Below are 27,500 nucleotides of genomic sequence, written 5' to 3'. Positions count from 1 at the left end.
TTGATGTGGACATTTTTGCCTCTGCATTTTGATGGTGTGGGCGTGTGGCACCGAATGGAGATAAGCGTCTCCACAGACGTTACAATATTTGAACAATGATGACGAAAACTGTTTTCTCTGTCGTGTCCGTGTGTCGAAAATTGTTATGCGCTTATTTTTAGGGCCCGCACGGCCCATTGTCAAAGGAATCCCAAAGGGAGTCCTTTTGCAATGGGACGAAAGGACCTATTGAATTTGTAAGGTTTTATTATTATTCTTTATTATTCCGCAGCTTTGCGGACTACTTTGCCCCCCTTAACATGCTTCAAAACCAACAAATTTTACACACATAAAAAAACGCGAACAAAACTCTTTAGTAAAAAAAACAAACCCCAAAACTCAAAATTGCGCCCCCTAGGAAGAAAACTGCCTCTAACTCCCAGTACGAAGGTCGTAGAGACATGAAACAAAAACCTCTATGTAGGTCTCACTTAGACCTACTTTTCATTAATTAATTTCTTCGGGCAAAAATCAACAGGAAGTTGGCAATTTCCCCTTCAAGACAAAAAATGACTAAAAACAGTCACTTTTGCCTCTTTGACCTGTAATTTGGTCCCCTTAAAATACTTCAAAACTCACCAAACTTTTCACACACATCAGGACTGGTGGAAATTGCGATCTAATAAAAAAAAACGAACCCCAAAACTCAAAATTGCTCTCTAGCACCCCCTAGGAATAAAACACAGACAAAACTGCTCCTCGGAGGAAAACAGACAAAACTGCTTGTGACTTCCGGTAGGAACGTCTTAAGAGACATGAAACAAAAACCTCTATGTAGGTCTCACTTAGACCTACTTTTCATTAATTTCTTCGGGCAAAAATCAACAGGAAGTTGGCAATTTCCCCTTCAAGACAAAAAATGACTAAAAACAGTCACTTTTGCCTCTTTGACCTGTAATTTGACCCCCTTAAAATACTTCAAAACTCACCAAACTTTTCACACACATCAGGACTGGTGGAAATTGCGATCTAATAAAAAAACCGAACCCCAAAACTCAAAATTGCTCTCTAGCACCCCCTAGGAATAAAACACAGACATAACTGCTCCTCGGAGGAAAACAAGACAAAACGGCTTGTAACTTCCGGTAGGAACGTCTTAAGAGACATGAAACAAAAACCTCTATGTAGGTCTCACTTAGACCTACATTTCATAGATTGATATCCTTCAGCAACTAGCACCTGCCAAATATGCGGGCCCGACCAACGCTGCTTGCAGCTTTAATTTTATTTGATTTTGTGCGTGCTCAAGCGCAGAGGACGCTTGAGCAGTGCGCAATTGCACAGGCGCGCACCTTAGAGGGAACGTTGCTCGTACGGCTGCGCTAGCATCACAGCTAACGTTAGCCGTGCTGCTACCTCTCTGCTCGGGGAGGGCGTATACGCATGTGACGTATGACGTGACAGTATGTGACGTGTGTAAGAAGGTGCGCTTGCTGTCTGTGAGAGGGGGACAGAAAAGAGTGAGAAGAGCCTGTTGTGTAATGCCAGCAGCGAAAAGCAACTGCGTGAGAATCCACAGACCTGTGGATGTGTTGAAGGTGTGCTGGAAAATGCGGAATGGAAATTAGGGAGCAGCAGAAAAGTGGAATGTATTATTTAAATCGGTGCGTTGGAAAACACGGACCGGAGTTTTTATTTTAAAGGCCTACTGAAAGCCACTACTAGCGACCACACAGTCTGATAGTTTATATATCAATGATGAAATCTTAACATTGCAACACATGCCAATACGGCCGGGTTAACTTATAAAGTGACATTTAAAACTTCCCGGGAAATATCCGGCTGAAACGTCGCGGTATGATGACGTATGCGCGTGACGAAGTCCGAGTAACGGAAGTTATGGTACCCGTAGAATCCTATACAAAAAGCTCTGTTTTCATTTCATAATTCCACAGTATTCTGGACATCTTTTTCAATTTGTTTAATGAACAATGAAGGCTGCAAAGAAGACAGTTGTAGGTGGGATCGGTGTATTAGCAGCGGACTACAGCAACACAACCAGGAGGACTTTGTTGGAGCGCTAGCCGCCGACCTCACCTTGACTTCCTACGTCTCCGGGCCGCCAAACGCATCGGGTGAAGTCCTTCGTCCTTCTGCCGATCGCTGGAACGCAGGTGAGCACGGGTGTTGATGAGTAGATGAGGGCTGGCTGGCGTAGGTGGAGAGCTAATGTTTTTAGCATAGCTCTGTGAGGTCCCGTTGCTAAGTTGCTAAGTTAGCTTCAATGGCGTCGTTAGCACAGCATTGTTAACCTTCGCCAGCCTGGAAAGCATTAACCGTGTATTTACATGTCCACGGTTTAATAGTATTGTTGATTTTCTATCTATACTTCCAGTCAGGGGTTTATTTTTTTGTTTCTATATGCAGTTAAAGCACGATGCTATCACGTTAGCTCGTAGCTAAAGCATTTCGCCGATGTATTGTCGTGGAGATAAAAGGCACTGAATGTCCATTTCGCGTTCTCGACTCTCATTTTGAAGAGGATATAGTATCCCAGGTGGTTTAAAATACAAATCCGTGATCCACAATAAAAAAAGGAGAGTGTGGAATCCAATGAGCCAGCTTGTACCTAAGTTACGGTCAGAGTGAAAAAAGATACGTCCATCGCTGCCTCTCAAGTCCTTCACTGTAACGTTCCTCATCTACGAATCTTTCATCCTCGCTCAAATTAATGGGGTAATCATCACTTTCTCGGTCCGAATCTCTCTCGCTCCATTGTAAACAACGGGGAATTGTGAGGAATACTAGCTCCTGTGACGTCACGCTACTTCCGGTACAGGCAAGGCTTTTTTTTTTTTATCAGCGAGCAAAAAGTTGCGAACTTTATCGTCGATTTTCTCTACTAAATCCTTTCAGCAAAAATATGGCAATATCGCGAAATGATCAAGTATGACACATAGAATGGATCTGCTATTCCCGTTGAAATTTTAAAAAATCATTTCAGTAGGCCTTTAAACTGAATCTGGATCGGCATTTTCCCATGCCTCGCTGATACGCATTTTTTGGCAAATATCGGATCGGGACATCCCTATGTTACCTTCATCCTTTTATTGCCATTCACATGTGAACTTTACAGTACAGATAAGAAGGAAATGTTGCATTAGCTCATGGTAGTGCAGGATAAAAGAGCAATAAGGTGCAGATATAAATAAATAGATGACTGTACAGACAAATATATTGCACTTTTGCATATGCATCCACGTTTATGGATGTATGTTATATTCCTTTATAAGTCTTTATATAGATTTATATAAGGCCGTCAATGTTGTGCGGCTCCAGAGGGATGACTTTTTGGCGACTTACATGTTTCTCCACTTGGCTCCCGATGGCTCGGCTGATGTTGAGGTATTCTGCCAGCGGACCTCTGAGGAGCGCATCGAAGGCGTCCACACCCTCGCACACGGCTGCAAACAAAGGTGAAGAAAAGTGGGTGAGACGTGTTGTCAGCTGCGCGGTGCAGGGCGCTTGCCTCCGTCGATGCCGTTGACGTGGTCGCCATCAGTCAGGACTCGGGACGCCGTCACCTGCTCCAGTCGCCACACCGCAGTCTCCAGGCGATCCATCAGAAGCTCCATGGCCAGCAGCTTGTAGGAGGACAATGACAACTGAGGAGAAAAACACGGGACTTTACGTGTTGACTGGATCCACGCTACCACTATTGACCTTTGACCTGCTGGAAAAGATGGCTGCTTTGTGCTTTGTACATGTTGGGTGTTGCCTCGCCGCTTGGCACTTCACTTACGAGTGTCAGCGCATCGCAGATTTAACACTCACTGATATTTGAGGACATATGGAGGTTTTCATGTTCAGGGGTGCCCTAACTTTGTCCACTGAGGGCCACAGACTGACATTTTGGCCATCTTGGTAGTTTTCACCTTCAAAACCAGTGCCATGTACGAAACCAGTGCCATGTACACATTTTTTTTCCAAAGAACTATTTAACCAAGCAGAAAAATAATAAAACAATAAGTCCAAGTAATATTAATATATGTCAGGGATGTCCAAACCTCTTGACTAGGGGGCCGCATTGGGCTAAAAATAAATAAATAAATAAATAAAGTAGATAAATATATAAATATATATGTCTTAATTAGATTATCCAAAAAATAGTGCTCGATACCGTGGTAGAGCGTAATATGTATGTGTGGGGAAAAAATCACAAGACTATTTCATCTCTACAGGCCTGTTTCATGAGGGGTTTCCTCAATCCTAAGGAGATGTTTTTTTTTGTTTCATGAGGATTGAGGAAACCCCTCATGAAACAGGCCTGTAGAGATGAAATAGTCTTGTGATTTTTTCCCACACATACATACATATATATATATATATACATATATATATATATATATATATATATGGGAAAAAAATCACAAGACTATTTCATTGTGATTTTTTCCCACACATACACATATATATATATACACATATATATATATATATATATATATATATATATATATATATATATATATATATATATATATATATGTATGTATGTGTGGGAAAAAATCACAAGACTATTTCATCTCGAGATGAAATAGTCTTGTGATTTTTTCCCACACATACATATTACGCTCTACCACGGAATCGAGCACTATTTTTTGGATAATCTAATTAAGACATATATATATATATATATATACACACACAAATCATACATATGTCCACACATACACATTCATATACACTTATATACATACATTAATACACATATATGCATATATACACATTCATATATATACACATATATACGTATACATATTGACGGATGCAGATATCTACATATATCCACATTTATCCATAATTAAGAGTTACTTCTTTTATATTTCTATAGTCATATTTTAAATAGCTAATGTTCCATCTTGTACTCTTTTCCTTGTTTTGATCGTCTCATGACAAAGTGCTTGCACTGTGGACGGCCTTGAAGTAGGAGGCAGAGAAGAGGAGTCCTCCATGCTTCCCTTCTCGGGCCGACTTGAGGTAACGGACACAATGGGCATCTGTGCGGGCGGGGGGAGAGATTGAAGAACAGAATGTTTTCGTGATGTGTGGACCGGGCTAGGGAATGCTTGTGTGCTGGGTTGGTCTCAGGTTTGTCCTCTAAGCTTTGAGAATAAACTACAAAATACCAACTACTGCCTGGAGATTGAATATAAACATCAGCTTACTGCCATAAAAAGAATCTGGGAGAGACTAGCAATTTGAATTCCCCATTGGAGGAACGCTGGTCGACGCAACAATTTATACACATATGTATATACACACATACATTAAAAATGTATATTTACACACTCATACATTAATACACATTTATGCACATATACACATATATATATATACACACATATACATAAATAAATACATATATTAACATGTATGTATGTATACATACATACATACACATATATACACACATTAGTGTGTGTGTTTACATAGTATAATAATAAAATGGATACATAGTAAATAATAATTATAAGTAAATATTTGCAGTATGTTAAAGTTCAAGTACTACATTGTTTACGTCCGTGATGACCTCTCTAAAGTTTTGTAATCAAATCAGAAATACCGTATTTCCTTGAATAGCCGCAGGGGCGCTAATTAATTTAAAACCTCTTCTCACTCCTGCGGTTACCAAAACCATGCGGAATGAGCAAGCATGCTCTAATTATTTTAAAACCTCTTCTCACTCCGGCGCATACCTTATCATTAAAAACACATTTAATAAAAAAAAACGTTATTATGATCTTACCTTTACTTGTAGATGGGTCCATGTGCAGCTGCTTCTGATCAAAGGCAGTCTTTCTCATCTTTCTTCAATTTTAAAAGTCTCTGGAGATATTCCTTTAATTATTACCTCCTGCTTCGATTGAAAGTCCAGTTTAGAAAACGGTTTTATTTTAGATATGTAATCCTCCATGTTAAAAGTGCAAGCAAACAATTGCTGCATGCTTGCTGCTTGTTGTCTTCTTCTGCAGTACCTGTCTCCTGCAGTACTGGTAGTCGCAAGAAGGATCGCTAGCGCCCTCTACCACCTGGAGGCGGGAGTCATTTAATGACTCATATTTGACCCGGCGGAAGTGCCAAGCATGCGCTAATTATTTTGCGAAACGAGTTTGACCCGGCTGTAATTCTAGGCAGGCGAATACTATATTCCCGGCGCCAATTCAAGGAAATACGGTATCAAGCAGCTAAAAGTCAAACATGGATAACTGTGGAGAGAGTTTCCCATCATGCCTTGCAGTGGATTTAAATGGCAGTAATTGAGATTTATTTTTATTTTTATGGTGATGTGACTTTTTAAAAATAATATCCACAAAGTTTAGTGAGCAGGTTGAGTTATGTGTGACCATGTCTGTTGACTTTTTGTACTGCTACACTTTTTTTTTTTTCCTGCACCATGACTAGGAAGGGTTGTTTGGATTGGGTCATATAAGTAAATGCTGTGCTTTGTCATGTCCAGACACTACAAATCATGCTCACTGACCTGAGTTTCATGTATTGTCCACAAGATGGCGACACATTGCCACCTGTCAGAGCCATTGGTAGTTAAATGCAATATGAAAATGTTGCTTATTGAAGTTGAACTCATGTTGGCGGGCCGTAGTTTGGACAGTCCTGATATATTCACATTATCTACTGCTCGCCAGTCTTAGCCTGTCAGCAGACTGCGTCAAATACAACATTCTACTTTGACCAAACAATAGCATGTTTTATTGTACGTTTATGAGCTAGAATATGTTAAGAATTACAAACCCCGTTTCCATAAGAGTTGGGAAATTGTGTTGGATGTAAATATAAACGGAATACAATGATTTGCAAATCATTGTATTCCGTTTATATTTACATCCAACACAATTTCCCATATGGAAACAGGGTTTGTATATATAAATGTATTATTTTGCTTTATTTGGTCAATACAACAGCAATTGCATGCATCCAGGCACAGTTGCACACATGGTGCCTCTCGTTTAGTTTGCCATTATCTTTATACACCACTCTGCATACCAGTGGTGTCCATCAGTATATGAGCGATACTAGACTGATTACATCGATATTTTGGGGGGGTCTGTTTTGTTCCATAGTTGTTAGCGGTCGAAAGCTTCCATAAACAACTAAAAATCTACTGTTGGTGTGATAATCGTCAGCATAAAGCGTCCATGAAGCATAAGGTGTGTGTGCGTCCATGGCAACAGTGCGACTTGGGGTGTGTGTGTGTGTGTGTGTGTGTGTGTGTGTGTGTGTGTGTGTGTGTGTGTGTGTGTGGCAAACGACAGCTGAGGAAGACGTGATATCTGATCTTTGGAGCTAAATCCAGCTCCTGTTAGCTTCCTGCTCCATGCTGCCATTCAGTGCTAGCTTAGCAACATGTTCACCAAGCTAACATGTCCACTTTTTAGCCAATTTTGTAGCCGAACACCTCAGACTCATAACTTTGTACTTGACATATGCTAACTGTTAGCATGCTATAGCATTAGCATGCTGACTTTTTGGCCATTTTACAGCCAAACACCTCAGACTCGTATAACGTAGTGCTTGGCCCATGCTAACTGTTAGCATGCTATAACATTAGCATGCTAACTTTTTTGGTCATTTTTACAGCCAATTGCCTCAGACTCATAACTTGGTACTTGATACATGCTAGCTGTTAGCATGCTATAACAATAAACAGGCTAACCTTTTAGCCAATTTTACAGCCAAACATCGCAGACTCATAACTTGGTACTTGATATATGGTAACTGTTAGCATGCTAAAATTAGCATTATAGCTTTTTTAGACAATTTAGCAGCCAAAACGCCTCAGACTCATAACTTTCCGCTTGACCCATGCAAACTGTTAGCATTCTAACAACATTCCAGCATAATAACATTAACAGGCTAACTTTTTAGCCAATTTTGCAGCCGAACACCTCAGACTCAAACTTGGTACTTGACCCATGCTAACTGCTAGCATGCTACAACATTAACAGACTAACTTTTTAGCCAATTTTACAGCCAAACATCGCAGACTCATAACTTGGTACTTAACATATGCTAACTGTTAGCATGCTAAAATTAGCATTACAGCTTTTTTAGACAATTTAGCAGCCAAAACGCCTCAGACTCATAACTTGGCGCTTGACCCATGCTAACTGTAGGAGCCAAATAGAGAGCCATACTTGAATCTATGTTTATATTGTTATTTTTGAGTGATTGATTTGTGTATGTCAGTGTGCACCGTTTGCAGGTGGTGAAAAGTTCCCACGCAGGCCTATAAGGGGCAGGAGTGCGCTGGGCGCGTGATTGACAGTCGGGCACCAGCATACCGTCTTTGACCTCACCTGTCTGTAGACCTCGCCTGTCTGTAGACCTCAGCTTTATATAAGCTACCATTTATTTTGTTTCCCGAGTATTCTGTTACTTGATTATTGTAAATAAAACAATCTTCAATTGCGCTGCTGGATCAGTTTGAATTAGTGGATGGAAAGCGGGAAAAGGAAGAATACGTGACAAGGAAGGCTGTGTATGGTGTGAGTCAGACAAGATGCCCGCGCCACAAGTGGAACAAACATTTGAAACAAAAGGGTTATAGGAATAATCACTTTCAGTGTTTTATGCCACTTCAAGTTGTCAAAGACGGTATGCTGTGGAAGTACAGCCGACAGGATTGCGCACCAAGCAGGAAGCAAGGCCAAAGCGCGTGGTGCAGGAACAAAGGACTTCTTTCATTAAGGTTTGTGATAAACCATCAAACTCATTCGTTAAAAGGACTCTATAGTAATATCAAGTGAGTTTTTCTGGACATTATCATGCAAGAAATGTTTATTTTTGGGACTGCGATCACCGCGTAATGATTTTAAAAGTTGCATTACAAACATTTGGTGACGGGCTTGCGCGCGCGCGCCCGACGGCCCGTGAACGGACATTTAATTCCCAAAAAGGATAAAGACTATTTTTGGAACCTTTTATATTCACTTGGAAGTGTAAACATTTTTTGATGTACCAAGTGAAGGATTTTTGTTGATTAAAAGAGGAAAATGTCAACTAATAATTCAGCCGAAGGAGGAGAAATGACGACGATTGCGCAGGAGGCTTCTCGTGTGCGCGCCGCCAGAATAGGCAAAATGTCACACATAACAAGGCGAATGAACATTGTGCGCAATTTGATGGTGGATGCAGAGGCTTTAAAAGAAGTGAAAATAAATATGAGCAAGTTTAATGAGTTCTTAATGGAGTTTAAATCTCTGCACAGATCATACTCTGAAGGTTTAGAGCCAGACGAGCGAAGGGCTGATGACCAAACATGGTATCAGCCTAAAATTGCTCTAATAGATGCCTTTGAAGCTGAGGTGTCCCGATGGATATCAGATCTTGAAAACCCCTCAACCCACACCTGTGCTCCTCCACCCGACGACATTGATATATTTAAAGACAGTGATTTAATAACTGGTAATTTTAAGGACAATTTAGAGGAAGCGGACAGCCTATATAGGCATGAACTAACTGGTCACCCAGGCATAGTGTCAACCAGGGAGGCATCAGTCAAGTCCTACAGTTCAGGACAGTCATCCAATAATTCCTCTTCATCATTGCGGATTAGAGCGGAGGCGGAAAAGGTTGCTTTGACAGCCAGGGCAGCAAGGTTGCAGGAAAAGTATAATATTGAAGAACAGGAGTTAATGTGCAGGAAAAAAAAGAGAGGCTTTGGAGTTAAAAACAGAAATAGAGGCGGCTAATGCTAAAATTAACTACTTGAGGGAAGTAGAAGGTTTAGAGGTGCATGGTGCAGATCAGAGAGCAGCAGTTACAGGGGTAGCATTTGATCCATCAAAGTGTGGTTTACCTGTGGGAGGCCCAGTGGTTAGGCCCAAGGAAGGAGTTCAGATGCAGTTCCCCACTACTCTGTTCGATGCATCTATACCCCAAGCTGTGCCTGCCAGTTTCCAGTTCCAACCTCAGCATGCCAGCCTCCAATTCCAACCCCAACCTCAGCAGGTCCCAACTCAACCACAGCAGGTCCCAGTTCTACCTCTGCAGGCCCCAAGTCAGCTTGCCGGTCTCTATCCCCAGCAGGCCCCCGTTCACCAAGCTGTGCCTGCCAGTTTCCAGTTCCAACCTCAACAAGCCATCCCCAGCTCAACACAGCACAATCAGCTGATTAAAATTCTGGAAGCCCAAAATGAACTGACTAAGATTCTTGTGAAACAGCAGCTTCTGTCCACTCTCCCACAAGGAAGTGTTCCCTTCTTTGATGGAAAAATCTTGGAGTACAAGTCATTCATCCATTCCTTTGAACACATGGTCGAAAGTAAAACGGACAATGACAGGGACAGGTTGCAGTTTCCCATCCAGTACACAAAGGGCCATGCTCAAAAGCTAATCAAAAGTTGTGAATATATGTCACCAGACAGAGGCTACCAGAAAGCCAAAAGGTTATTAAAAGAGAACTTTGGTCATGACTTTAAAATTGCCTGTGCTTACCTAGATAAGGTCCAGACCTGGCCTCAAATTAAGGCAGAGGATTCCAAATCCTTGCAGGAGTACGCCATGTTCCTCAGGAGCTGCTGTAATGCCATGGAGGAGACGGAGTACATGGACGAACTGGACACAGTGGCCAATATGAGAAACATTGCGTTTAAGTTGCCCTTCAAGCTGAAGGAGAAATGGCGCAACAAAGCTTATGAGCAGCAGGAAGAGCACAACCACAGGGTAAGGGTTTTAGACCTGGTTAGCTTTATAGAAAAGCAAGCTCGTGTGGCAGCCCATCCAGTCTTTGGAGAGCTAAGGGTACAGGAGCAGTCAGCCATAGGAAAGGCTAACGCTAGACCCTCTGTAAATCCACAACACTCAAAGTCAGCTGGTAGTAGTTTTGCCACGAGTATTACTATTAGCCCAATGGAATCCAAGCCAGAGTCTGACTCAGAGCCCATTTGTCCACTTTGTAAAAACAAACACCCACTAGAGTTGTGTAGACTGTTCATTAAGAAGAAGCACAGAGACAAGCTTAGTTTCCTAAAGAGCCAGGGCATGTGCTTTGCCTGTCTTTTAATAGGGCACAGGAGTTCTGTTTGTCCAAGTCGTCAGACATGTAGACTGTGTAAAAAATCTCACCCAAGTGTCTTACATTATGATAGGAAAGACAAAATATCGAAAGAGGTAGAAAAGCACTCTAGAAATGTAAGCAGCGCAGGACCAGAGCTATGTGGCCATATAGGGGCCGGGGACCAAGAGAGTGTTCTGTCCATTGTCCCAGTCAAAGTTAAGGCCGGGAAGGGCAGCCAGGTCCTCTCAGTTTATGCTCTCCTTGACCTTGGATCCTCCGCTAGCTTCTGTTCTGAACAGCTTATGTCCCAGTTGAACATAAAGGGAGTAAAGACCCATATCCTACTAAGGACCATGAATCAGGAAAAGTCTGTCCCAACTCACATGGTAGCAGGGCTGGAAGTTTCTGCACTGGACAGCAATCATTTCCTACCTCTTCCTGTTGTCTTTACACAGAAAGAAATGCCAGTCACCACATGCAGCATCCCCAAACAGGAAGACATAGCACCATGGCCATATTTAGGCAACGTTATACTCCCGAGCATCAGTTCAAAGGTGGAGCTGTTGATAGGCACAAATGCTCCAAAACTGTTAGAGCCATGGGAGGTTATAAATAGTCATGGTGGGGGTCCACATGCAGTGAGAACGTTATTGGGATGGGTGGTTAACGGGCCATTTAGAGGTCAGAAGAGACAGGCAGTGAGTGCAACTGTGAACAGTATTTCAGTTGCAAATCTGGAGGAGCTTTTAATTTCCCAGTATAACCTGGAGTTCAGTGAGGTAATGTCAGAGGAAAAGACTAAGCTGTCAGTAGAAGACAAACAGTTTTTAGAGATAGCCAATGAGGCAGTGCTACAGGACGGACACTACAGCCTGAAATTACCCTTCAGAAAGCCCACGGTCAACCTGCCCAACAACCGCCCAAGTGCCGAACAGTGTCTCCAAAGCCTGAAAAGAAAAATGGAAAGGAACCAGCAACTCAAACAGGAGTGTGTTGCATCTCTCAATGACATTCTGGAAAGCCACTATGCTGAGAAGGTGCCAGAGCAGGAGCTCAGCCAGACAAAGGTTTGGTACATACCACACCACAGAGTGTACCACCCCAAAAAGAAGAAACTCAGGGTGGTTTTTGACTGTGCAGCCACCTACAAAGGTGTATCCCTCAAAACAAAGCTGTCTCAATGGAGGTATGTAGGCAGTAAGGACAATCCAGCTGACGATGCCTCCAGAGGGCTGAGTACCAGCAGATTGATGCAGCAAAGGAGATGGATACATGCCCCTGACTTCTTATGGAAAGCAGAGGAAAGTTGGCCTGCACAGGAAGCATGGGGCTCCAAGTCAGTGTTACAGGATGACCCAGAAGTCAGAAAGAACACTACTGTCTTCACTACAGTGGTAAACACTGAAACCCCCACAAACCAGCTGCTTTCCTCCTTTTCAAACTGGAAAAAGCTCCTTAGAGCAGTGGCATGGTATCTGAAGATGAAGAACATTCTAAGCTTGCTTGCTAAAAGGAAAAAGGAACTCCTCTCAGGTCAAACTGCCACCCGTTCACACAGCTACAACGTGAACAAGGAACTTAAAACTTTCAGGTCCACACTTGGTGGACAGCGCCTCACAGTGGAAGATGTCTCGCAGGCCGAAAAGTCAGTGATCATCCATGTCCAAAGACAATCATTCCCTGTGGAGATGGCAACACTCAAAACGGCTTCATCTAGTGTTCGTAAGAGCAGCAACATCAGCAGGTTAGATCCCATGCTAGATGAAGGCATGTTAAGGGTAGGGGGTAGGTTGCATAGATCTGCAATGCCTGAGGAAGCCAAGCACCCCTGTATCCTCCCCAAAAATGCTCATATCTCAACTCTCATCCTGAGACACATTCACGAACACACTGGACACAGTGGTAGGAACCACATGCTTTCTGAGCTCCGAAAGAAATACTGGGTGGTAAAGGGAAACTCCGCAGCCAGAAAGGTGATTTCAAAGTGTGTTGTGTGTCGACGTGTGAGAGGAAAAACAGGAGAGCAAAAAATGGCAAGTTTACCCCAAGAGAGAATCCTCCCTGACCTCCCTCCCTTTACTAATGTCGGGTTAGACTACTTTGGCCCAATCACAGTTAAAAGAGGGAGGAGCCTAGTCAAAAGGTATGGGGCCCTCTTTACCTGTATGAGCAGTAGAGCGGTGCATTTGGAGGTAGCCTACACACTAGATACTGACTCATGCATCCATGCTATAAGGAGGTTTGTCTGTAGGAGAGGACAAGTTAAGCACATTCGATCCGACAATGGCACTAACCTGGTGGGAGCTCAAGCTGAGCTAAAAAAGGCCCTGAGTTCACTAGATGACCGGAAAATCCAAGGCTCCCTTCTCTCTGAGGGAATTCAGTGGACATTCAATCCACCCGCAGCCTCCCACCACGGTGGAGTCTGGGAGAGGCTCATCAGGTCTGTCAGACAGGTACTCAACTCTACTCTCCACCAACAAATCATTGATGATGAGGGCCTGCACACCATCTTTTGCGAGGCAGAGGCAATCCTCAACAGTCGTCCCCTCTCCACAGTCTCCCCAGATCCACAGGACTTAGAGCCGCTGACCCCAAACCACATTCTCCTTCTAAAAACTCAACCCATCATTCCCCCTGGCACCTTCGAGAAAAGGGATCTCTACGCCAGGCGCCGCTGGAAACAGGTCCAGTATATGGCTGACCTTTTCTGGCACAGATGGACAAGGGAGTATCTGGCGCTTCTGCAGGAAAGACAGAAATGGACCCAAGTGAGGAACAACCTGCAGCCAGGAGATGTGGTCCTGGTGGTCGACCCCACAGCCCCACGGGGCTCCTGGCCATTGGGCAGAATACTGGAGACTCGGCCAGATGGAGGAGGCCTGGTCCGGTCAGTCAAGCTCCAAACAAAGACTTCAGTCATCGAAAGGCCTATCACCAAGCTGTGCCGCGTCCTGGAGGCTGAGGGCTGACTGGTCAGTCATGGAGACCAGACCACAAGACACGCACCAGGGACGTAATGTATATACTTTATTTTCTCTCAAGGCTTTGCCTTTTGTTTGTTTATTATGGAATAGGCTCCTTTTTTTTGCATTAAATTAATGAATGTGATTGAGTCTGTAAAGATCAATCAGGGGCCGGTGTGTAGGAGCCAAATAGAGAGCCATACTTGAATCTATGTTTATATTGTTATTTTTGAGTGATTGATTTGTGTATGTCAGTGTGCACCGTTTGCAGGTGGTGAAAAGTTCCCACGCAGGCCTATAAGGGGCAGGAGTGCGCTGGGCGCGTGATTGACAGTCGGGCACCAGCATACCGTCTTTGACCTCACCTGTCTGTAGACCTCGCCTGTCTGTAGACCTCAGCTTTATATAAGCTACCATTTATTTTGTTTCCCGAGTATTCTGTTACTTGATTATTGTAAATAAAACAATCTTCAATTGCGCTGCTGGATCAGTTTGAATTAGTGGATGGAAAGCGGGAAAAGGAAGAATACGTGACAAGGAAGGCTGTGTATGGTGTGAGTCAGACAAGATGCCCGCGCCACAAGTGGAACAAACATTTGAAACAAAAGGGTTATAGGAATAATCACTTTCAGTGTTTTATGCCACTTTAGCATGCTAACAACATTCCAGCATACTAACATTTACATGCTAACTTTTTAGCCCATTTTGTAACGCCTCAGACTCAAACTTGTTACTTGACCCACGCTAACTGTTAGCATGCTACAACATTAACAGGCTAACTTTTTAGCCAATTTTACAGCCAAACATCGCAGACTCATAACTTGGTACTTGACATATGCTAACTGTTAGCATGCTAAAATTAGCATTACAGCTTTTTTAGACAATTTAGCAGCCAAAACGCCTCTGACTCAACTTTGCGCTTGACCCATGCTAACTGTTAGCATTCTAACAACATTCCAGCATACTAACATTAACATGCTAACTTTTTTGGCCATTTTTACAGCCAAACACCTCAGACTCAAACTTGGTACTTGACCCATGCTAACTGTTAGCATGCTAACATTAACGTTTCAGCACACTTACAATAACATGCTAACCTTTTTTAGCCAATTTTGCAGCCAAACACATTCGACCTAATATAACGTTGTGTGTAACGCGCTAACTGTTAGCAAGCTAACTTTTAACGTTCTAGTCCGGGATATTTGTATTTTGTATTTAGAATAACGCGCTAACTGTTAGCAAGCTAACTTTTAACGTTCTAATCCGGGATATTTGTATTTAGAATAACGCGCTAACTGTTAGCAAGCTAACTTTTAACGTTCTAGTACGGGATATTTGTATTTTGTATTTAGAATAACGTGCTAACTGTTAGCAAGCTAACTTTTAACGTTCTAGTCCGGGATATTTGTATTTTGTATTTAGAATAACGCGCTAACTGTTAGCAAGCTAACTTTTAACGTTCTAGTACGGGATATTTGTATTTTGTATTTAGAATAACGCGCTAACTGTTAGCAAGCTAACTTTTAACGTTCTAATCCGGGATATTTGTATTTAGAATAATGCGCTAACTGTTAGCAAGCTAACTTTTAACGTTCTAGTACGGGATATTTGTATTTTGTACTTAGAATAACGCGCTAACTGTTAGCAAGCTAACTTTTAACGTTCTAGTCCGGGATATTTGTATTTAGAATGTGTCGTGGGCCAATAAAAAACAGGCTGCGGGCCGCACTTTGGACACCCCTGGTTTACAGCTTGACCTGTTAGTTTTTAAGCCAAAAAACGACCTTTCTACCGCTTCTTTCTCCGCTCCGTTTCTGCTTGTAAGTGCTCCGTGTGCGTGTCGACTCAGCGCGCCATCATGCGCATGAATGTCTTGTTTCAAAGGCAGTGTGGCACCTTTTTGTAATTCATTAGCCTAGCGCTACACCCGACTAGATTATAAAACATCAATGTACACTTTGACGTTCTTCACCTTTTATCTTCATTAAAAACTAAAAGATGCTTTTTATTACCAGAGGAAAAGAGTTCTGTGTTGAAATAATTAGCGTCGTTGCGAGATCCGAACGTTCGATGCTTGAATGGGAATATTACAACATTGAAATGATATACATTTAACGGAATAAAGCGAGTTGCGTGCCACAAGTGGCCCCCGCGCCGCACTTTGGCCAACCCTGGTGTACCTAATGGAGTGTCCTAAAAAATATTGACCAATATTTATCATAATAATATGAATAAGTAAAATAGAACGACAATGATTGGGATATTAGTACGGTAGTATGTTTGTACCACGTGACTAACGGCACTCTACAAAGACTTTATTGACAAAGGTTTCCCGCAACAAAGCACGAACCAAACAGCAACTTTCAAACAATAGTTCTGTACCTTTGCTCCTGTGATTCTGCTCCCGGGCCGTTCCCGTGCGTGTCCTGGTCCCACTCAGGCCGCGTAGAACCCTTTCGGAACCGTGACTCAACGCAGCTGCTAAAAATAAGCAAGAAGAGGGCGTCCCGGGCTGTGCAGTGTGGCCACGACATTAGGTACACTTGCTCAAGGCAATCACGGCCAACACGGAAATTTACACTAAAAAGTCTCAATTTTTTCAGATATTTGATGGCTACATTCGGTGTATTCATATGTATATATATAATTTCATATATATAAATATATTTATTGAACCGTGACTCAACGTAGCTGCTAAAAAAAGGGGAACAAGATGGCGTCCCGAGCTGTGAAGTGTGGCCACAACATTAGGTACACCTGCTCAATGCCATCACGGAAGTTGCACTAAAGTCTTAATTTTTTACAGATATTTGATGGCTACATTCGGTATATTCATATAAATAATTTCATATATAAATATATATTGAACATTGACTCAACGAAGCTGCTATAAAAGGGGAATAAAATGACGTCCCGAGCTGTGAAGTGTGGCCACAACATTAGGTACACCTGCTCAATGCAATCACGGCCAACACGGAAGTTGCACTACAAAGTATACATTTTTACAGATATTTGATGGCTACATTTGGTATATTCATATGTATATATATATATAATTTCATATATAAATATATATTAAACCGTGACTCAACGTATTGCTACAAAAGGGGAATAAAATTGCGTCCCGAGCTTTGAAGTGTGGCCACAACATTAGGTACACCTGCTCAAGGCAATCACGGCCAACACGGAAGTTGCACTAAAAAGTCTACATTTTTAGAGATATTTGCTGGCTACATTCGTATTCATATGTATATATATATATATATATATAATTTCATAAAGGAATATATATTGAACGTGACTCAACGAAGCTGCTACAAAAATGGTATAAAATGGCGTCCCGAGCTGTGAAATGTGGCCAGAACATTAGGTACACCTGCTCAATGCAATCACGGCCAACACGGAAGTTGCACTATAAAGTCTAAATTTTTACAGATATTTCATAGCTACATATATACATATATATAAATTCATGTACAAATATATATTGAACCGTGACTCAACGAACTGTTACAAAAGGGGAACAAGATGGCGTCCCGAGCTGTGAAGTGTGGCCACAACATTAGGTACACCTGCTAAACGCAATCACGGCCAACACGGAAGTTGCACTAAAAAGTCTCAATTTTTTCAGATATTTGATGGCTACATTCGGTATATTCATACGTACACATACACATATATATAATTTCATATATAAATATGTATTGAACCGTGACTCAACGTAGCTGCTACAAAAGGGGAACAAGATGGCGTCCCGAGCTGTGAAGTGTGGCCACAACATTAGGTACACCTGCTAAACGCAATCACTGCCAACACAAAAATTGCACAAAAAAAATCAACATTTTAACAGATATTTGATGGCTACAGTCGGTATATATATAAAAAAAAAAGTCATATATAAATATATATTAAATATATGTACTTACAAAGTGCTCACATGATCAAAGCAACGCAGTTAGCAAGCCAGTCTGTTAGCTGGCAAGCAAGCTAGTCGGACATATAACATCATATACACATAATTATATCATAAATCACAAACTCCACATAAATATCACCCCAACCAGGTGGCAAGGTAACAAAATAAGGAACAAATAGTTCGGTAGCTATAAGAAAAATGGTCAACTACATTTTAGAAATTGTCGGTTGGCTCCTCAAACATGGCCGACACATTTAAAAGAGCACTTTTAAAAAAAACATTGAAAGCCATATTTACATTGAAGGAACGTGACAAAAGAAGAGCTAGTTAAATATCCAGCTCGTTACCTGCTAGGACATATATGGTGAAGAAGATATAAAGACAGACTTCTTGCTAGGATTGTAATTACTGTTGTGAGCTTTGGATCCACTTCCGGTTCCTCAGCTGCTCCTGACCAATCAGCTGCGTGCATCTACTTCCTGTATCCCGCCCCTTGCACTGCCACAGCTGTCATGTCGACACATGAATTTATTGATTATTATAATTATTATTATTATAATTATCAGTATTATTAATCTTGCACTGCCACAGCTGTCATTTCGATACATGAATTTATTGATTATTATAATAATTATTATTATAATTATCATTATTATTAATCCACCACTTTTTCCTTACATTACGTCATTACGTCAATAAATAAATAAAATATTGGATGAATTACGTTGTTGTTGTTTTTTAGATAGAGTCAGTTTGTTTTACTGTTATTTATTCTAATTTGTATTGCCCAATTACCTTTACTTTTATTTTATTTAACAGGTTTTGTGTGATGTTATTTGTAGTTATTTTTAATTTTATATTGATATGCAAGTTGCACAACTTGTTGTCAAATATTGCATTGTAATGGAAGTGCCTTATTTTGTTTGTGTAGTCATTGTGATATTTCATATGTGTATTATTTGATGTGTATATTATTTCTCTTGTGTATTATTTAATATGTATACTCTTTCACATGTGTACTATTTAATATGTATACTATTTCACATGGGTATTATTTAATATGTATACTCTTTTACATGTGTACTATTCAATATGTATACTATTTCACATGTGTATTATTTAATATGTATACTCTTTCACATGTGTACTATTTGATATGTATATTATTTCCCTTGTGTATTATTTAATATGTATACTCTTTCACATGTGTACTATTTAATATGTATATTATTAGACATGTATATTATTTTACATGTGTATTATCTCATATGTATAACATTTTTATATGTATATTATTTTATTGGTATATTATTATATTATTATTTTATGTGTGTAGTATTTGATTTTTTTTATATGTATATTATTTTTTATGTGTATTATTTTATATGTATATTATTTTATATGTATATTAGTTTATATGAACAGTATATATAAAACATATGTATATTATTATTAAATATGTGTCTTATTTTACAATTGTATTAGTTGTGTATAATTGTATGCATGTATTATATATGTATATATTTATATGTGTATTATTTGATTTGTATATCATTTTATATTAACAATATTTAATATGTACATTATTTTATATGTATACCATTGTATAACTTTATTATTGTACATGTGTATTACGTTATATCTGTATTATTTTATATTTGTATTATTTTATGTGTGTATTATTTTATATGTATATTATTTTCTATTTACATTATTTTATATGTGTATTACTTTACGTTTATATTATTTTATGAGTATTTATTTTATATTTGTATTATTTCATGTGTATTATTTTATATGTAAATTATTTTATATGTATATAATTTTATATATGTACTATTTTATATGTAAATTATTTCTTATGTATATTATTGTATATTATGTTATATTTGTATTATTTTGTATTTATATTATTTTATATGTGTATTATTTCATATTTATGTTATTTTATATGTGTATTATTTTATATCTATACTGTTTTATATATGTATTTTTTAATATGTATATTATTTAATATGTATATTATTTATATGTATACCATTATACATCTGTATTCTTTTATGTGTATTATTTGATGTGTGTATTATTTTATGTGTATTATTTGATATGTAAATTATTGTATATGTATCTTATGTTATATTTGAATTATTTTGTATTTATATTATTTTATAATTTTTATTATTTTACATGTGTATTATTTAATATGTATACTATTATACATCTGTATTCTTTTATGTGTATTATTTTATATGTGTATTATTTTATGTGTATTATTTGATATGTAAATTATTTTCTATGTATATTATTGTATGTGTATCTTATGTTATATTTGTATTATTTTGTATTTATATTATTTTATAATTTTTATTATTTTACATGTGTATTATTTAATATGTATATTATTTTATAGGTGTATTATTGATATTAGTTTATTAATTCATTTTAATTTTCTTGAATAGGTTTTGATAAAAATCTTTAGTTTGTCTCTTTATTGTTACGAAACAAATATTTATTTCTAAAGCAGTGCTCAAGTGTGTAAGCTCTGCAAGTGGCGTGTCCTTGAATAAACGGACAAAAACATCAAAAACAAACAGCAGAAGAAAGGGTTTGTTTGAAATAGAGGAGACTTTATTGCAATATTGCGTACGTAAGTTTGCTTTTGTGCACTTTTCATCCACCGACCATTGATTTCTCTCCTTTCCCTTGTAAGAAATAGTTCAAGTATATAAAAACACCAGGCCGTGTTTCTCTAGCAAAAACACAACAATGTTCACGACGTCATACATTCTACAGGAGAAAGCAGCATTTTTGTCAACATGTTATTAGCAGGTGGAAGTACCGTTGAAATAGGGTTGAAATATGGTTGAAAAAACCTTTTCCTGTTTTCCTTCCCGGTGGAAGTACCATCGGCATGGTTGGAATATAGTTGAAATACGGTTGAAATATACTTGAAAAACAGTTTTCCTTTGTCAAAATAAATGTTAGCCTGTTTTCCTTCCAGGTGGAAGTACCATAGGCATGGTTGAAATATGGTTGAAATAGAGTTGAAAAAACATTTTCCTGTTTTCCTTCCCGGTGGAAGTACCATCGGCATGGTTGAAATATAGTTGAAATATGGTTGAAATATAGTTGAAAAACAGTTTTCCTTTGTCAAAATAAATATTGGCCTGTTTTCCTTCCAGGTGGAAGTACAATCGGCATTGTTGAAATATGGTTGAAATATAGCTGAGATATGGTGGAAATATGGTTGAAATATAGTTGGAAAAAAAGGTTTTCTTTTGTCAAAATGAATACTAGCCTGTTTTCCTTCCACGTGGAAGTACAATTGGCATGGTTGAAATATAGTTGAAATATGGTTGAAAAAACGTTTTCCTTTGTCAAAATAAATATTAGCCTGTTTTCCTTCCAGGTGGAAGTACCATCGGCATGGTTGAAATAGAGTTGAAAAAACGTTTTCCTGTTTTCCTTCCCGGTGGAAGTACCATCGGCATGGTTGAAATATAGTTGAAATATGGTTGAAATATAGTTGAAAAACAGTTTTACTTTGTCAAAATAAATATTAGCCTGTTTTCCTTCCAGGTGGAAGTACCATCGGCATGGTTGAAATATGGTTGAAATAGAGTTGAAAAAAAATCGTTTTATTTTGTCAAAATGAATATTAGCCTGTTTTCCTTCCAGGTGGAAGTACCATCGACATGGGTGAAATATGGTTGAAATATAGTAGGAATTTTTTTTTTCTTTTGTCAAAATGGATACTAGCCTGTTTTCCTTCCAGGTGGAAGTACAATCGGCATGGTTGAAATATGGTTGAAATATAGTTGGAAAAAAACGTTTTCTTTTGTCCAAATGATTATTGGCCTGTTTTCTTTCCAGGTGGAAGTACCATCGGCATGGTTGGAATATGGTTGAAATATAGTTGAGATATTGTTGAAATATGGTTGAAATATAGTTGGAAAAAAACGTTTTCTTTTGTCAAAATGAATACTAGCCTTTTTTCTTTCCAAGTGGAAGTACCATCGGCATGGTTGAAATATGGTTGAAATATAGTTGGAAAAAAACGTTTTCTTTTGTCAAAATGAATACTAGCCTGTTTTCCTTCCAGGTGGAAGTACCATCGGCATGGTTGAAATATGGTTGAAATAGAGTTGGAAAAAACGTTTTCTTTTGTCCAAATGATTATTGGCCTGTTTTCTTTCCAGGTGGAAGTACCATCGGCATGGTTGAAATATAGTTGAGATATTGTTGAAATATGGTTGAAATATAGTTGGAAAAAAACGTTTTCTTTTGTCAAAATGAATACTAGCCTTTTTTCTTTCCAAGTGGAAGTACAATTGGCATGGTTGAAATATAGTTGAAATATGGTTGAAAAAACGTTTTCCTTTGTCAAAATAAATATTAGCCTGTTTTCCTTCCAGGTGGACGTACCATCGGCATGGTTGAAATATGGTTGAAATAGAGTTGAAAAAAAATCGTTTTCCTTTGTCAAAATGGATATTAGCCTGTTTTCCTTCCAGGTGGACGTACCATCGGCATGGTTGAAATATGGTTGAAATATAGTTGAGATATGGTTGAAATATGGTTGAAATATAGTTGGAAAAAAACGTTTTCTTTTGTCAAAATGAATACTAGCCTGTTTTCCTTCCACGTGGAAGTACAATTGGCATGGTTGAAATATAGTTGAAATATGGTTGAAAAAACGTTTTCCTTTGTCAAAATAAATTATAAACTGTTTTCCTTCCAGGTGGAAGTACCATCGGCATGGTTGAAATATGGTTGAAATAGAGTTGAAAAAAAAAGGTTTTATTTTGTCAAAATGAATATTAGCCTGTTTTCCTTCCAGGTGGAAGTACCATCGGCATGGTTGAAATATGGTTGAAATATGGTTGAAATATTGTTGAAAAACAGTTTTCCTTTGTCAAAATAAATATTAGCCTGTTTTCCTTCCAGGTGGAAGTACCATCGGCATGGTTGAAATATGGTTGAAATATAGTTGAGATATTGTTGAAATATGGTTGAAATATAGTTGGAAAAAAACGTTTTCTTTTGTCAAAATGAATACTAGCCTGTTTTCCTTCCACGTGGAAGTACAATTGGCATGGTTGAAATATAGTTGAAATATGGTTGAAAAAACGTTTTCCTTTGTCAAAATAAATATTAGACTGTTTTCCTTCCAGGTGGAAGTACCATCGGCATGGTTGAAATATGGTTGAAATAGAGTTGAAAAAAAAATCGTTTTATTTTGTCAAAATGAATATTAGCCTGTTTTCCTTCCAGGTGGAAGTACCATCGGCATGGTTGAAATATAGTTGAAATATGGTTGAAATATAGTTGAAAAACAGTTTTCCTTTGTCGAAATAAATATTAGCCCGTTTTCCTTCCAGGTGGAAGTACCATCGGCATGGTTGAAATATGGTTGAAATATAGTTGGAAAAAAACGTTTTCCTTTGTCCAAATGATTATTGGCCTGTTTTCTTTCCAGGTGGAAGTACAATTGGCATGGTTGAAAAATGGTTGAAATATAGTTGAGATATGGTTGAAATATAGTTGGAAAAAACATTTTCTTTTGTCAAAGTGGATATTAGCCTGTTTTCCTTCCACGTGGAAGTACAATTGGCATGGTTGAAAAATGGTTGACATGTAGTTGAAAAAACACCAGCTGAAGAGTTGTAAATCAAAAGTAAACAGCTACTTTTTTTGGTTGAGTATGTTAATAAATCATAACAACGATGGCTAAAGCTAATGAATAAGTTATATAGTGTAAATATATATAAATACTGTATATATGCCTTGAGATGAGTACACAGTACCATTGTTGATGCCGTACTACCTCCAAGAAAATAAATACTTTTGTAAAGAGTGGATGTCAGAAGCGGTGGAAGTGGAGAGTCGAGCACTGAGGCGGGCGGTTGCCGGGCAGATTTGCAAAGAGGCGGAAGTGCTGACATGGGCCGGGGGGGGGGGGGGGGGGTCAAGGGGGGCAAAGGGGTGCAGGGGTGTGTGTGTGGGGCGGGGTGGGGGGGGGGCTCCATGTCGGACTGTAAACTTGGGATTAAAATGTGACAAGTCAACAAACGACCTTCCAGAGTGATCCGTCTGTGTGGCGTTGGAGGGGGGCGGGGGGTTCTGGCGGGGGGGGCACGGTCCGACCCACACCCCGACTAGCCCCGCCCCCTGCCCCTCCTCCCAGCACAACAACACAGCTTCCTCTTTGTGTTCTTCTTTTGTTTATTTGCTTGCTTTGCGTCGGTCAGGAGGACAAAGGAGGCTGGGGGGGGGGGGGGGGGGGGGTCAAGGGGCGGAGTCAACGGGGTCAGCATCGATGGAAGGCTCCTGACAGACGTCAAACATTTCCCTGATTATCAATGATGACAAAAGCACTTTTTGCTTGTTTTTTGGCCGCTACGTCGTCGTCTACTTCCTGCTTCTCAGCCGACCAATCAGCATCCCGCTATTGCATGCGGTCGGCTTGAAGTTGCTGCGGCTGGAACTGGCCGAAGGCGGCGGCTGCGCCCGGGGCGGCGGCGGCGGCCAGGGGCTGCTGGAGCGCGTAGCCGTAGCCGGCGGTGGCCACGTAGCCGGCGGGGGCGGGGGAGGCCGCGTATGGATACTGCTCGTACGCCGCTGCCGCCGCCGCCGCGCTAACGGCGGCGGCGGAGTACTGCGCGTAGGCCGCTCCCGTGTAGTCGATGTAAGGCGAGGAGGCGGCGGGAGGGGCGGCGGCTGGCTGCACGTGGGGGATGACCACGCTGGGCTGCACGAAGGCCTGGGGGTACACGTAGTGGGCCGGGATGCTGCAAACAAGAACACACGGTTAGCTTAGCTTAGCTTTAGCTTAGCTTTAGTTTAGCCAACCCGAGCAGGGAGTGGCAGCTGGTCAGGATCAGCTGGTCAGGATCAGCTGGTCAGGATCAGCTGGTCAGGATCAGCTGGTCAGGATCAGCTGGTCAGGATTAGGTCGACGCAAACAACCGGAGGAAGTCCAAGGCCGCTTAGTTAGCGAGTTAGCAGGATGACGACAACAACCCGCTGGCAGAGCTCCATTTGGTGAGAATCTGGTCAAAGGTGCAGCGGCGTGACGTCACGGGATAGAAATGTGCCACGTTTGGGGAACCCAACCAAACTACTCGGCGGCAAATATTGGGCCCCCCATCAAACCCCACTTTGGGCCCCCCTGCTGTGTGTCGTCATGGAGACAAGGAAGTCACCATGTATTATTTATGATTTTACATGTATTACTTTATATTTATACTATTTTATATGTATATAATTGTATATATTATTTACATGTGTATTATTTATGATTTTACATGTATTACTTTATATTTATACTATTTTATATGTATATAATTGTATATATTATTTACATGTGTATTATTTATGATTTTACATGTATTACTTTATATTTATACTATTTTATATGTATATAATTGTATATATTATTTACATGTGTATTATTTATGATTTTACATGTATTACATTATATTTATACTATTTTATATGTATATAATTGTATATATTATTTACATGTGTATTATTTATGATTTTACATGTATTACTTTATATTTATACTATTTTATATGTATATAATTGTATATATTATTTACATGTGTATTATTTATGATTTTACATGTATTACTTTATATTTATACTATTTTATATGTATATAATTGTATATATTATTTACATGTGTATTATTTATGATTTTACATGTATTACTTTATATTTATACTATTTTATATGTATATAATTGTATATATTATTTACATGTGTATTATTTATGATTTTACATGTATTACTTTATATTTATACTATTTTATATGTATATAATTGTATATATTATTTACATGTGTATTATTTATGATTTTACATGTACTACTTTATATTTATACTATTTTATATGTATATAATTTTATATATTAATTACATGTGTATTTGATGGGTATTATTTTATATCAAAATTGTTTTATATGCATATATATATTAATTTCTAATTATATAATTAATGTATTCCTACTATATTAATGTTATTATTTTATGTGTGTATTTATTTTATATATATATATATATATATATATATATATAAAAATATATATGTCTTAATTAGATTATCCAAAAAATAGTGCTCGATACCGTGGTAGAGCGTAATATGTATATGTGGGAAAAAAAATCACAAGACTATTTCATCTCTACAGGCCTGTTTCATGAGGGTTTTCCTCAATCCTCAGGACAAATCTCCTGAGGATTGAGGAAAACCCTCATGAAACAGGCCTGTAGAGATGAAATAGTCTTGTGATTTTTTTTTTTTCCCACACATACATATATAAAAATATATATATATATATGTATATGTATGTTACTTGATAAGTACTGTGTAATATTCTACACGTGTTTTATTTTATATGTGCATCATTTGAGGTGTGTAATTTAATTTTATGATTATATCACGAGTGTGTTTTTTACTGTGTAATACTTGGCAGTACAAGGTGTAGTGCTTGTGGCGGCCACTAGAGGGCGGGTGTGTGCCAGCAGCAGTGGAAGTTACACTTTGAGAAGAAGTCTTACAATATCATATTATAATATTTGTACAAGTATATAGTATTATATACATACATCTATATATTAATATTTACACAAATATTACAAGTATATAATAATATTAGTATATAGTAATATTTATACACGTATTACAAGTCTATAATAATATTAGTACAGTATATAGTAATATGTACACAAATATACAATTGGTTTACACACACGTAAATCGAATTACACACACACACAGATTGAAATACAGACACACTAGTTAGCACACAGACACATGAATCAGATTACACACACACAGATTGAGATACAGACACACTAATTAGTACACGGACACATGAATCAGATTACACACACACACAGTTTGAGATATAGACACACTAATTAGCCCCAAACACATGAATCAGATTGCACACACACGCACACACACACACACACTAATTAACACATGGACACATGAATCAGATTACACACACACAGATTGAGATACAGACACACTAATTAGTACACGGACACATGAATCAGATTACACACACACACAGATTGAGATATAGACACACTAATTAGCCCCAAACACATGAATCAGATTGCACACACACGCACACACACACTAATTAGCACATGGACACATGAATCAGATTACACACACACACACACACACACTAATTAGCACATGGACACATGAATCAGATTACACACACACACACACTAATTAGCACATGGACACATGAATCAGATTACACACACACACACACTAATTAGCACATGGACACATGAATCAGATTACACGCACACACACCCACACTAATTAGCACATGGACACATGAATCAGATTATACACACACACACACACACACTAATTAGCACATGGACACATGAATCATATTACACGCACACACTAATTAGCACATGGACACATGAATCAGATTGCACACACTAATTAGCACATGGACACATGAATCAGATTACACGCACCCACACTAATTAGCACATGGACACATGAATCAGATTACACACA

The 27,500-nt window shown here is 39.0% G+C and overlaps 2 protein-coding genes across 11 annotated transcripts in view; both read right to left on the bottom strand.

The window, feature by feature from the left end:
• LOC133650035 (adenylyl cyclase-associated protein 2-like) overlaps nt 1-18,434 on the bottom strand; it is a 46,448-nt gene extending 28,014 nt beyond the window's left edge. For 3 of the 10 annotated variants that reach the window (XM_062046793.1, XM_062046792.1, XM_062046802.1), the window contains exons 1-3: nt 18,351-18,434; nt 3,509-3,644; nt 3,343-3,443 (exon numbers count right to left, since the gene is read on the bottom strand). In XM_062046793.1, coding sequence (XP_061902777.1) covers nt 3,343-3,443; nt 3,509-3,644; nt 18,351-18,413 — 300 coding nt within the window. In that variant the 5' untranslated portion in view covers nt 18,414-18,434. Of the gene's footprint in view, nt 1-3,342; nt 3,444-3,508; nt 3,645-16,407; nt 16,523-17,951; nt 18,189-18,238 lie in introns of those variants that run through there. The other 7 variants (XM_062046794.1, XM_062046795.1, XM_062046797.1 and 4 more) reach the window with 7 other exon arrangements.
• Nucleotides 18,435-22,730: 4,296 nt separating this feature from the next.
• Nucleotides 22,731-27,500, bottom strand: part of LOC133650034 (RNA-binding protein 24) — a 32,937-nt gene continuing 28,167 nt past the window's right edge. The window contains exon 4 of the mRNA XM_062046791.1: nt 22,731-24,732. Within this exon, the coding sequence (XP_061902775.1) occupies nt 24,390-24,732 (343 nt within the window). The 3' untranslated portion in view covers nt 22,731-24,389. The remainder of the gene's footprint in view (nt 24,733-27,500) is intronic.

Source organism: Entelurus aequoreus, linkage group LG05, assembly GCF_033978785.1.
Source record: "Entelurus aequoreus isolate RoL-2023_Sb linkage group LG05, RoL_Eaeq_v1.1, whole genome shotgun sequence".
Lineage (NCBI taxonomy): Eukaryota > Metazoa > Chordata > Actinopteri > Syngnathiformes > Syngnathidae > Entelurus > Entelurus aequoreus.
The sequence above is the reverse complement of the archived record's forward strand: the minus strand, read 5'-3'. Positions and strand labels throughout refer to the sequence as shown.